Below are 13,889 nucleotides of genomic sequence, written 5' to 3'. Positions count from 1 at the left end.
CGTTTAGTAATAACCAGAAGTGCATTAAGTATATCATGTTTTCTCAGTACCTGCAAGTTTAAAATATACTTTTCCTAACAAATTCTAGTTGAATTTATTCAAATATACTTTTTTGGACGAATTGTTGTTATATTCATTCAGTTTACTTTTAAATTCGTTGTAAAAAACACGTTGGGTTGGATATAACCCGACCTTGCCTTTTATGTCATGGATCTTCACCTTGTGGCTTGAGGGTTAAAGGCCAACGTGCCACACAAATTATCGTGATGATTTAACTCATTCGTAACAAAAGAGCCAAATGAAACATGAAACATCTGTATATAAAAGTGCGATATTCGCGCGAATCAAATGTGAGTTTGGATGATGTAATGCTGGTTTCTTTGTTACGCGATTTCAACTCAACTTCGTAGAATAAGTAATAGTATTAAGTCGCGTTGGAAATAATATTTTCATCGAACATTGTAATCATAATTTGACGTTGTATTTTTAAGCAAGATATTGGAATATCATTCGGATGCAAATGCCTCCGGGCACGGTTCAATTCATGCACAGGAGCCAAAGTTTACGTGCTCAGCTTACTGTGGCCATGATTGTCCAGGAAATAAAAGATTTTCCCGTAACAAGGGCAAATTTTACGTGCACGTATACATATAACATACATTTATACATGCAAACCCACACATACACACATATGTGCATGCACACACGCGCTTACGCATACGCATCTCTCCACGACAGTCTTCTCCTTCTCTTTTCTTTTCATCCGTTTACGCGCGCTCGCTACTTGCCCTCTCTCGATTCTTTATTAATATCATCCTTCTATGTCTTTCTCTCTATCTCTCTCTCTTAACACTGTCCTTTCCACCATACCGAATATCCCACACTTTACACCTAATACACGATACACACGCACATATATGTAGCCATGGCCGTGAGGATGTAGGGAAAAGCTGCAAGAGTAATTTAATATTAATGGTGATCACAGAAGGAGAAATTAGGAGGTGCGAGCTTTTGAAAGAGCTCGCACGAGAGCTCTCGGAAGCTTTTGCGTTTTAATATCTCGACGAGGTACGTAAGCAAACTTCGACGTTATTTCAAATTCTTTGTCCCGATTTAATATTTCTCTCATTTTTGTATTAAATTTTCTTATTATTTAATAAATAATAAATAATAATAATTGGCGCTGGTCATGGAGTCTCCAGCCATATGATTTTGAGGTTCAGTACAGTAAAGGTGCCTTAAGCGTAGTGCCAGATTTCCTTTCCAGAATTACTCGAGACAAAGATGAGATCGAACAATCAGGTGCGTTCTTTGTATCTGAAGATACTTGATATCTTAAACGACTCCCTGATGTAGAGCGGTACCCACACGCATTTCCTACGTCGAAAATTGAAAATGGGTTCTTGTATCACCATCCAGCTTGTGATTTAATAGACCCTATTTTCTCAGATCTAGATGCATGAAAACTCGTCCTACCTAAGGAACAGCGAGAAACTGTCCTGTTCGAGGCTTTTGATAACCCTCAGCCTGGACACTTAGGCTTCGAAAAAACCTATCATAGGATCGCTACATACTATTGTGTCGCTATGCGATACTTGTCGGAAGTGCAAGGTAGAGCAATCAAAAACACCAGGTGAAATGGAACATCGAGTAATCGAACAATGCTACGGGCTCAGTGATAGCTAAAGCTTTCACAGAAGTTTCCCGCAGTTCCTGTTTACGGATAATGGTACCAAATTTTGTAATAAAATAGTTGACAATTTTTCTACAAAACATATCATCTTAAGAGGCAAGAGACCTAGATATGACCCGGAATCTAATACGGTTGAAAGAGTTCATCGTGTTTTGAAGAGAATGTTACGCTCAAATATCAAGGATACGCAGAGTAAGTGGGATATACACCTAAATGATTTCCGTTTCGCGTATAACACAACGTACCATACGTCTCTAAAAACGTTACCGGCTTTTCTTAACTTCGTTACAATCTGATGAAATTACATTTGGATTCACCCCATGAACAACAAACGCCACATTATAATTTAAGAACTAGGTCGCGTACTTATAGGGTAGGCGACAAAATCCTACTAAGAGACGGAATTTTGTCCTCGAAACAAATCGGAATAATTGCGTCACTGATCCGTGAATATGGATCACACTAAAGATTTTAAACCTTATTCTTCCTAAACTAACCCGTCTGGGTTTAGATGGTGTTGGGCATTGATTAGCTTCCTTTTCTTCACTGCTAACGGATCCCATGTTTGTCTTTACAGACACATATGGGACCCCGGGCGTTAGGACCAGCCCTTCGACCATCTACTGAGGGCTTCAGCCTTGGCAGAAGGGATCCAACAACATTTCCGCGGAGTTAAACTTCGCGGAGTTTCCGCGGAGTAAAACTGGTATAATTTCTTAATACCCTGGTTAAAGACCCAGCCCTTATAATGAATCATGAATAATTACTGATAAGTTAATGCGACAAGAGATTATAAATATAAAAGATGAGTCCAAATTTTTTTTAGTCACTTTATTTTCTTAGTTTATTCTTTTAATTTTTTTAAATATTTTTTTTGTTTGTCGCTGACTCGTCGAGTGTCTCTCTCAGTGCGATAGGATGGTAGTCACATTTAATCACTTTTGATTGTACATAAGCACCAGATTCATAATGAATCTTGCTTGGAGATTTTCCGGTGATGAACTTTAATGTTAAAGTGGATATCGATGAGAATATTTTCAAAAATTAAAAAGTAATTGTACGTACAAAAACGTTATTTTAATAAAATGTGCATGCTGTGCGAAATGCATGTTTTAAATGTTTTTATAATAATTATCATCATACGGTTTGCACAAAATCGGTTTCCGTAGAATTTAATGGAAAATAATAGTTAATACAAAGTTTTCTTCCGCGGACGTTCAGGGTCGTTTATCAAGACTATTGGTAACCATTGAATTTTAAAAAATGGCGATTTTAGATTCAGTAACCGAAATCTCTACATTTCGGGAATTGAAGCTGCGACAGGATAAATTTTATTTACCTGTCACTTTTAAAAGGGGATTCATTTAATGATTCGCGAACGACATGACCACGGCCAAGAATGGAAGTCTCGACTACAGGGCACCCATCAAAAATTGTTAACTGTTTATTTAGACCTTCCGAACGTTTGTTGCATGGCTTATCCGCCACCATCGAATCTCCGAGGACGATAACACTACCACGGACTTAAGGGATGAGCTGTCACTTCCAAGGGTTTGCCGAATTTACTAACGACCAGGGTGAATTACTTATCACCAACCACATTTTCGCCATCTTGTGCCTCCAGTTTCCGATCTCAGCACGAGAATGCAAGCCTCAACTTCCCATCAAGGAAGCGTTTTCATTCGGTGGATAATTCACAGTTTTCCCTCTCCATCTTGTCGCCGACGTCGTCAAAATAGTACTAAATTAATGGAAACTATAGTTTTTTCTAGTCCAGTCCCTCCAAGTGGCGCGCTGCCGAGTAAGGCTCCGGGAAGTTCAGATCAAGGTTAGGTTATCGGCATGCTAGCGGTAATTAACGTGTATATAGCTTGCCATTTATTCACTTAGGTCATAGATTTTTGGGCTTGGACCTGTGAATATAGTTATTTGATTTTAACGCGATATGCTGCTTACACTTGATTTGAACTTTCCCGCGCGAAATCGAGGCTGGCAGACATTGCCTTGATTTATTCCTGAGATTTTCCTGACAATTTGCTTGTGATCCCTGTCCTTATGATCCCTCTCTTGTTTTCTCCCCCTTGTTTGCAGGTTCTAGTAAATTCGAGATTCACCTTATTTTGCCGGTCTGAATGTTTAAGTTTATAATTTTGATATATTAGGCGATTTAAAGGGCCTGGCTGGCGCTCAAAAATTTTCGAGTGATATACGTATATGTACACGTGCATGCGCATACATATACATATATATTGCCAACACTGATCTGCCATTCGAAGGGCGAGATAAACCACCTTCGCAAAGCATCTAATCTACGACCTAAAACACGATCAGCTTACTGAAGCTTTGGGGTCGTTACAATTGCACGCTTCCGGCACGCGTAGAGAAAGATGTTCGCGATTAAGGAAGGGGGTTTAACTTTATAAGGGGATGTCATCCCACACATCGGTTATTACTTCGATAACTACGGACGTGACAGATCGGGACGAGGATGATCTACCATCAGATGGATCATTGCCCTCGGCGGTCTGTACTAGCCCGGTGACTTTAACCGTGGAAACTATTGTCACGGCCACCAGTACTACCAACTCGGCCACGCTTGCGGCATGTTCTTTAAAATGTGGGACTTTCGTTTAATTATGCTAATTTTTATGGATTGATGTACGCCATTGGCAGTAATGTACGGAAGACGAAAGGAACCCTTTATGAAGTTTTACTTTCAAGTTTTTAGGTTCCTTTCCTCTACCGTTGCGACGACCTTCGTTGTTTTTCTTTTCTAGCTCTACTTAAGCAGTAATAATTAATAATAAAATTTAATTTAAATTAATTTAGAGATTAAAATGAATTATAAAATTTTGAAATTATTCTTGTAAAATTAGTTATTTCTATTGTTAATTATGAAAACTAGTTATTTTTAAATTCATTTCGTATTATTAAATTGTGAAAATTAGTTATTTTATTATTAATTATAAAATTGGTTTTATATTTATTTTAATTAATTCTATTAATTATTTTATTATTGGACAGAGTAGCGGCGCGCACCCAAGCGCTCAGTAATTAAAAGAACGCGTTTTCGGCACTCTTGTCACTCGGCTTCGAGCCTCCAAGTCGCAAGGATGTACTCCGCTGCCACTTGCCTCTTTACTGCTCTCCCGGTTTAACCCTGGAAGCAAATAAAGTAAAGAATCTTGAACTGGTTTTTTTCTTCTTTGTCTACAAACTATCACCTACCCTTTTCAGGGCAAATTTTGAAGAGTATTTGTTTGTTACTGTGCATTTCTGTTTTTCTCCGACCTCCTTCTTCCAAACGTCCTGCTCCTTTGTCGATATCTAACGGCGCTCCGGCAGTCCGAAAGTTATCGGCCAAGGGCTTGATTTTTGGGTGAAGCGGGGAGTCTGGGGATTCACTCCCCTTCCATTAGTGACACCAACGGCGCTCCGGCAGTCCGAAGGCGACCTCATGGATGGGCGGCTTGAATCCCAGGCAGAGGGAAATCCGCCGGCGGAAGGAGGGCCTACCCGCTCCTTCAATCCGGCGGTTGCCGATCGGGCCAAGGTCCCAGTCGACAGCAGCACAATCCACAGTTTCCGGCCACCAGGAGGTGCGACAGCTGCCGGTCGCAGCTCAGAAGCGGTCAACGACGAGCCACGCAGGAGTACCAGCAATCACCGTACGGAGCACAGCGGCCAGAGGTGGGCCAACACCCGTGAGCCGCCACCTCCCTCCACTGCTGCCAGCAGGATACTCGCCCAGGAGGGCGTTGAAGAAGCGCCGAACAAGGCAGGCGGTTCACTGTCGGGCGCGCAAGACCCTGATCCCGGTGGCGCCTTTCCAACATCGAGCAGTATCGAGGATCTGGATATAAAGAAGGAGGATCCGACAATTGCTGCCTTTTGGAAACGAAGGGACAAGTACCGAGATCTGGTACGAAAAGCGGCAGCAGAGTCATCAAGGGCATCGGAGGAAGGTGGATGTTCCAACGAGAATTCCTCCCAGAACTCACGCAAACGGTTGGCCTATCCCAGCAGCGCAAATAGCCGACCTGCTGTTCGGAGGTTGAAGAGGGAAAGAGATTAAGTAATAAAGAAATTTATGTCTTTCCTGTCCTTTCCCTAAACAAGTCCTTTCCCTAAAGTTCCCCTTTCCCTGAAAAAGTCCTTTTCCTAAACAAGTCCTTTCCCTAAAGTTCCCCTTTCCCTGAACTTCCCCTGTCTTCCTTCCTCCTCAATCCTTCACTCATCTTTTCCCTTCCCCTCTTCTCTCCGCATTCCTTTCCCAACATTTTCCCTTTCGTACTCTTTCTTTTCCTACCCTCTTAAACCCAGTCTGATCGCCCATCCCTTCCTTCCTTCTATTTGGGTAATATCAGGATTTTCGGGCCCATTCTCACTCGCGGATCGGTCTTCTCTCCCAATGGACAATGATTTCCCAGTACTGGACGGCTTTAGGTTTCCCGAGAATACCTGTAGAAGAACGTTAAATTTAACAAGCATTCCCCGTACCATCAATACAGTTGACTCCCGACGGGGTAGTTTACACTTACCGGATGCAGTTCAAACTGGTTCGTTACATCTGGCTAGTGTTCCCCAACATACCCCTGTCGGAAATAGTTGCCGCGAAACTCTGAATTTTCCGAACGCGACTCGGTGCTATTCTCTAAATATAACTAAAGTCCCTCATAGCACTTTAAATGCCCTTGCAACTCATTTAAACCTAAATTCACGTCTTCGTCCAGGCGTCTCGGTCACACAATCGTAGCGACGTCAAGTCCGAACCGGTACTATTCCGAGGTTTACACCCCGACGTAATATTCTTACACGTTGGCGGAAGGGTGGGTGCACATTCCAGTAGGTTTACTCCTCGTCAGGGTGTCCGATTTGATCGATCAACATACCGAGAGCGTGAATCCCCTCTATATCGACGGGATAGTCATCCGAACATCGACCACCGCGTCTCGTTGAGCCTGGGACTTTCGAGAGGGCGTAATTTAGAACTCTACGATCGTAAAGCTTAAATAATAAAAACATCAACTTGAATGCAGTAGGTAATCACTTGTATGGTAATCCATGAGTAGTAAACTACGACCAATGATAAATATGCAACGGTCGATAAAGTAGTAACCTCGATTAGAATGTTATATATTACACCCACATAATGAATGGTCATCAAATTGTATACCATCTAAGACTACAAAACAATCATAATTAAAACTAAAAAGTAGTAATATAACTATATAGTTAAAATAAGTAATTGATGTATCGGCCTACATAAATTAGAATTAAGATATTGTATAGGAAAAAGGAGGAGAAGAGTAACGAAATTACAAATAAATAATAAGGAAATCAATATAACTAAAAACGGAACAATAAAATGAAATATAAACCCCAGACTCGACCCTGGTGGTTGTCTTTTAGTTCGTGGCAGTCACACTGTCAGCTTCAAACTTCAATTGTACGAACCGCTTGGAAAAAGTCGCGATCAAATCGACAAACGGGAAATATTCCTTAACGAAGAACCGCATTGTGTAAAGTCGCATACTTGTATTTTCAATCGTGAAAAAGTACTAAGTGCTAAGTGTAAATTAAGTCTCTTTGATACTACAAATCTTCTCTTGCCTTTTCAAAACTGAAAGGTAGTGTAAGTTTGATAAATCTTTTATTGCAAATTAATTTTATATTCTTATATTATAATAAATGTACCAATAACTTGTGAAAATTGCCATATTTTTGAGTTTTAATAACACGCAATCCCCGTAGGATTGACGAGTGACAATGATCCCACAATTAAATAATTAGTCAAGCTTAACCACCCTGACTTAAGCAGCCCTTTAACCTCCCTTACCTATCCCATTAAAAAATTACACTCGCCTTTTGCTCGGGACGTAACAGCCATGCCGGTCTTATTAGAAGGTATCGCGTTTGAATGGTTCAAAAACCACGAATTAAAGTTCGCAAATTGGGCTCAATTTAAAAAGGCGTTTAGGCACCAATTTGGTGATGACGATTTCAAAAGGCGCGTTAGGGAACAAATTCACTCTAGGACCCAGGGCAAGAACGAGCGTATAGACGATTATCTGACGAACCTAGAAGGCCTTATCAACTTGCTCGAAAAGGCCTGAATTTCACAGGGTTATTCGTCGCTCTCACTACCGGACCTTTGATGAAGTTTCGTGACTCAGTAGAGGTTGGAAGAGGGAGTAGATAGCACCTGTTTCAGGTGTAGACAGGTGGGACACTATCAGACTATATTCCACGCTATTTTACATGGCCCAGCTGGGTAAAATAGCATATTACGCCATGTAAGAGGGAGGGTTTTACCCTTAAAACATACCCGGCTTGCTCAGGAAACGTAGCGGGGTAGCAGTGCCCAATTGTGGTTGAGGCTCTTGTGCACGGAGAGGATGGTGGTTCGTCGCGTCCTGTTGGTACCTTTTTTGATTATAGACAGGAGGTCGTGTTGATTCAGATTTGCAGCCGGAACGTCAAAAATTAGGTCTAGACGAGTTTAAAATCGTTGAGGGGAGTGGTATACAAAAGTTTTCCTATCTTGATCAGATCGCCGGAATACTGCAGACCGAGTTAGTACGCGGTAGAGTGCACCTTAAGATCTCTATCGGTTCCTCCTCAGTAGACGCATTATACGACCCAGGTTCGACTAGGACACTTATTCGGGGAGATTTATTCCCGAGGATTTTGTAAACTCTGGAGAAAGATTTAGGCTGTTCACGTAATTCTACGCTGAGTTTGGTGAACGGTTCCAAAGACGAGATCTTAGGTGTGGCCAAGCTGCCCTTGACTATCGCCGGGATTACTAAGGTATGCGAAGTCAGGGTAGCCACCAATTTGGATACCGAATTTGTCTTAGGCTTAGACGCGTAATCAGATTTTGATATGGTGTTCGCGGCTCATTCTAAAGAGATTTGGATGCCAGATAAAGAGGGTCAAGTTTACCCACTCGAAACATGGTTAACCGCGGAAGAAAAATGCGGCTGTTTCCTGGATTTATCGAGCGAACAGGCTAGGGAACTACAAGAATTAATTAAAAGGAAGATAGTTCCGAAGAAGGAGGGCCAGCTTAACGTCACTCATTTGGTTGAGCATCACATAGACGTGCATGGCCATCCACCTATCAGGGAAAGGTATAGAGTCGTGTCCCCTAAGGTGCAGGAGGCCATGTACGCAGAGGTCGATAGGAAGCATGCTGATGGGGTGATTAAAGAGTCCTCTAGTGAATGGTCGGCGCCTATACTAATGGCCAAGAAGGGTGACGGGGGTTACCGGCTTAGTTTATACTTTAGGAAGTTGAATGCCATATCCAAAAGGGATGCTTACCCCTTACCGTAGATGTCAGACATACTTGGGCAACTTCGCGACTCGATATTAATCTCGAAAATCGACCTTAGCGCGGCTTTTAATCAAATCCCTCTAGACTAGTCTCGCCAGGAATATACGGCATTTGTGGTGCCTGGTAGAGGGTTATAAGGGTTATAAGGTTATAAGGTAGAGGGCCACCTTTCAGAGGCTGATTGATAAGCTCAGTTTCCGAGGCAGGTTTAACGATCAAATTCGAGAAAAGTAAATTCTGATGTGCCGAAGTTCGGTACCTAGGCTCCCCGTACAGTTAAACATCTACGTAGATTTATGGGATTAGAATCATGGTACAGGCGGTTTATTCCCGAGTTTGTAAAAGTGGCGGAAAAAGGTGATTACCTTCGCGAGCCGCACCCTGTCCGCAGCCGAACGCAATTATTCGGTAATCGAGCGTGAGTGTCTCGCAGTCGTATTCGGGATTAGGAAATTGCGTGGGTATCTGAAGGGTTTTCACGTTAAGGTAATAACAGACCACAGTAGTTTGAGATGGTTGTGCAATCTTAAAAACCCTCCTGGTAGACTCGCCAGGTGGTCCCTTGAACTTCTCGAATACGACTTCGAGATTATTCACCGCAAGGGGGCTTTACATCATGTACCGGATGCGTTGTCCGGGATGTCAGAGTAGGACCCTTTACCGGTTTCGTCCGTTACAGTTCCGTTACAGTACCCCTGGTGCAAAAAGCGGCTACAGGTTGTAATGGAGCGACCTGGTTTGTTTACAGATTGAAAAATTGAGAACGGTAGATTATATCGGCATAGACCGCGTCGTCGAACAGCCTTGGGCAGTTGTGGCTGCGAACGTCATGGGGCCTTTTCCCCGTAGCACTTCCGGTTATAAATATATTCTGGCCTTCCAGGATCTCTTCACCAAATAGGTAGAGATACTCCATATTAAAACAGCTAATGGTCCGACAGTTAAAAAGGCCTTTGAGGATCTTATCGTTTCAAGATGGGGTGCCCCAGAAGTGTTACACACAGACAATGACACGGAGTTCACCAAGAAACTCTTGATTGAGTCGCTCTTGAGACTTCGTCGCGAGCAGACGTGTTTACACGCACTGTAAACAGTACATTTACGTGTGCGCGGTATTCGGAATTCTCGTATGCTGAGTGTATAATTTTCGTTTCTAGCGAAAGTTTTAAGTGTAGTGCAGTTTTTCTCGCTTGCTGGTAAAGCTTTTTACCGGCGTCTCTTGTGTCTGGGCTTCAAAACTGCGGTTGCAGTTTGTCATGCACCATCAGCCCTCTGCTATGTCTGCCACAAACAGCGGACAGATGGCAAAATCTAACACCGATTTACCTAACTCTCAGAACAACAACAGTTACGCTAAAATTACCGCTCTCTCTACTCTACCGAAAAAGGAACACGCAATTGTTATTGATACTATTGAAGGTGCTACGATTGATGACTATATAGATGGCCTTGAAACACTTACAGATCCAAGCAATGTAAGATTCATATCCAAAATATCGGGCAGTCGAGTGTGTGTATTTCTCAGTGATACCAGCTTAGTCGATAAGTTATCGGGCAAAGATATCATAGTTAATGACGTCAATTTGAAGATCAGACCGCTTATCGGTAAAAATAAAAGAGTTGTTATTTCTAATGTCAACCCTATTATTCCAAATGATATAACATCGCAACACTTAGTAAACAAAGGGATTCAACCAGTATCTAACATTAGTTACATTAGAGTAGGCTTAAATAAACCAGGTCGTTCTTACATACTGTCTTTTAGAAGACAAATCTACATAAAAGAAGAAGACGAAAAATTGCTTCCAGAATCAATTCAGCTAAATTTTGAAAATACTTCTTACTGGATATACTTTAGTACTGATTCCATGAGCTGCTTTTTATGTCATCAAAGCGGCCATACTGCTAAGTTCTGCCCAAGCCAATCCACAAACGTAACAACTCTAATCACACAACCGGAACCAAGTGCGGAAATGCCAGTTTCTCCTACCCAAGATTCATCGAGTACTTCCCCTACTTCGCCGTCTTTAACTCCTCAAGCACTCGTAAATACTCATACAGGCTCACAAGCTCCGATTACTATTACTACTTCAGCACTTGATCATGCTCCTACTCAAGAAAACGATCTTCGCTCTCCTGCACTGAAGAGACCTCCTCCTACAACAACATCTTCTTTGTCAGTCGTTTCTTCTGTTGAAACACACGATGATCAGAGCCTCGATACCAACGCCCTAAAACAGAACTCTATTCGAAAATTCCCGGAGGCAAATTTAAACGTCCACCTTCAAAAAAAAGTTATATCTAGTTCTTCCGAATCAAACGACAATTCACTGACTCTTGAAAATATCCTTAAGCCTGTACGAGACGCAATATAAGAGCACAAGTTGGCAACCCCTGTTGATATTGATAAGTTTGAAACGTTCTTAGCAGAGTCTTACGGTTAAAAAGACGTACATAGTATAGCTTCATCTCTTTTGCTTAATACCGAAAGTTTAGTCAATACTATTGAGGCTGTGTACAATCTTATCGAAAACAAAACAATGAAAGAGCGGTTAACTCGTCTGAAAAAAAAACTGAGTAAAATGGTTATGAGCGACACAGAAACTGAGAGTGACGCCGCTGATCTCTAAGCTTTTCTCCTGCTCACAATGGCTTGTATGACTCAAGATAGTAATAATCAACCCAACGCCCACTCAAGCGATAATAGTTCTAACATTGAGAAGAAAGCTCTTAGATTACTCTTTTGGAATGCTAGAAGTATTGTCAGTATAACATTGTTTGTTACCGAGTCCCAGGTAGTACCCTCTCCCAAGAGCAATGGGATGGAATTTTATTTAACGGGCATAGAACCGACCCATCAATTTTTTTAGGTGACTTTAATACACATCATCAATGCTGGAATTGCTCATATAATGACACCAATGACGAACGACTACTTGATAGTCTAAATAAAACAGACTTATTTCTACATAACTACGATACTACCACGCGCGTTCAAGGTAATGCCTCGTCCAATTTAGATCTTATATTTTCAAGTGCTAACATAGCGGACAAAATAAATTATGAACTAGCCAAAGACACCTAGGGCTCGGACCACTTTTCCATGTACATAAACACTTTTGTAACTAAATATATCAACCATAAAAAATCGTTTAAGCTTAAATCGGTTAGGACTGACTGGGAAAAAGTTTACACTAGCCTTGATAACAATGTCCATAAACTATTCTCTAAAGAATATGACAATTTAACAGCAAATGAAAAGTATAATCTTTTTACAGATATTATAACAGAGGCTATTGTAAACAATACTCCCAAGAAAAAAATCGTTAATAATAAATTCCATCGCAATCCAGTAATGTGGTGGGATTCGGAATGTGATAAGTTCCAAAGATTACGGACTGCTGCCTTCAAGCGCTGGCGTTTTACTAAAACCCTAGAAGACTTTATTTTATACAAAAAAACCTGTGCTCAAGCCACAAAACTTTTCAAGAAGAAAAGAAGGACACATTACAGGTCTTTTGCCAGTAAAATAAATTTCAGAACCAGCAACAGCTACGTTTGGAACACTAGCAAAATATTGAAAAATAAATGGTCTAAAGTAAAACCAGATCATGTCTCCGAAAATTTTCAGACTAAAGATAAAATTGAAATAGCTCTTAATAAATTATGCCCTGATTGGGCTATTCCGAATCCCAACACGTTACCCACTTGTGGTCACAATGACTTTCTGAGTGAATCTTTCAGTTTTACTGAGTTCAATGTTGCCCTTGAATATAAAAATACTCAAGCCAGTCCCGGTATGGACGGAGTGGATTTTGAAATAATTCAGTGTTTACCGTTAAAATACAAACTTATCCTGCTAGACATTTACAACGAAATGTATAAAACTGAAAATTATCCAGATAGCTGGAAAAACACTTACATACATTTTATTACGAAACCCGATGGAAAAAGTGTTAGACCGATAGCTCTCACGTCGTGTATGTGTAAACTGTTCGAATCAATGCTTAAAAATAGAATGCAATGGTGGGTTGAATACCGTAACATCCTCCCCAACAGTCAGCCCGAATTTCGAAAAGGGCAAAGCACTACCGATAATCTTACAAATTTTCTTGTATATGCTGAAGAAGCTTTTGCCAATAAGAACAGCGTTATTGCCGCTTTTTTAGATGTTACTGGCGCATTTGATAAAGTATTAATTGACATTCTCCTACAAAAGCTAGCAAATATCTGATGTCCGTCCAATCTGATTAGATTTGTACAATTTCTACTGTCAGAAAGAGTCATTCACACCGATATCCTTGGGTCTGAATTTAGAATAGTTAACAGAGGCGTGCCTCAAGGAGATGTTTTAAGCCCTCTACTTTATTGTATTTATGTAGCAGACATAGTTAATTTTGTGCCAAAAAGCGTCTCTGTATCTCAATTCGCCGACGATATTACTGTCTATTGCAGTGAAAAAATAAAGCCCCGAAGAAAATTATTAGAAAAAACAATAGACAAAATTAATCAAAACATGACCAACCTTGGCCTTGAATTTAATCCGACGAAAACTGTTTATATGCATTTTAATAGTCAAAATATTCCACCAGGCTCTTCCGAGATTACAGTAAACAATGTTACTTTAGAATCTAGTTATCATGTAAAATTCTTAGGCATTTACTTAAACTGCAAACTTAATTTCAATAAACACGTCAATAATGTTCTCGCTAAAAGCACACGTTCGTTAAACATTATAAAGTTTGTAAGAGATACGTGGTGGGGAGCTGACCCTGAAACTTTGTTGATATTGTATAAGAGCTACATCCGATCTTGTCTTGACTACGCCTGCTTTATTTATTTTCCCACACAAAA

The 13,889-nt window shown here is 40.9% G+C and overlaps 1 protein-coding gene across 1 annotated transcript; it reads left to right on the top strand.

Moving 5' to 3' along the window:
* Window positions 1-11,683: 11,683 nt before the first annotated feature.
* On the top strand, window positions 11,684-13,269 carry LOC117170017. The gene is made up of 2 exons (XM_033356532.1): window positions 11,684-11,801; window positions 12,314-13,269. The coding sequence occupies exons 1-2, from the start codon at window positions 11,684-11,686 to the stop codon at window positions 13,267-13,269; spliced, it is 1,074 nt and encodes a 357-aa protein (XP_033212423.1).
* The last annotated feature ends 620 nt before the right edge of the window (window positions 13,270-13,889 follow it).

Source organism: Belonocnema kinseyi, chromosome 3 (assembly GCF_010883055.1).
Source record: "Belonocnema kinseyi isolate 2016_QV_RU_SX_M_011 chromosome 3, B_treatae_v1, whole genome shotgun sequence".
Taxonomy (NCBI): Eukaryota; Metazoa; Arthropoda; class Insecta; order Hymenoptera; family Cynipidae; genus Belonocnema; species Belonocnema kinseyi.
The sequence above is the reverse complement of the archived record's forward strand: the minus strand, read 5'-3'. Positions and strand labels throughout refer to the sequence as shown.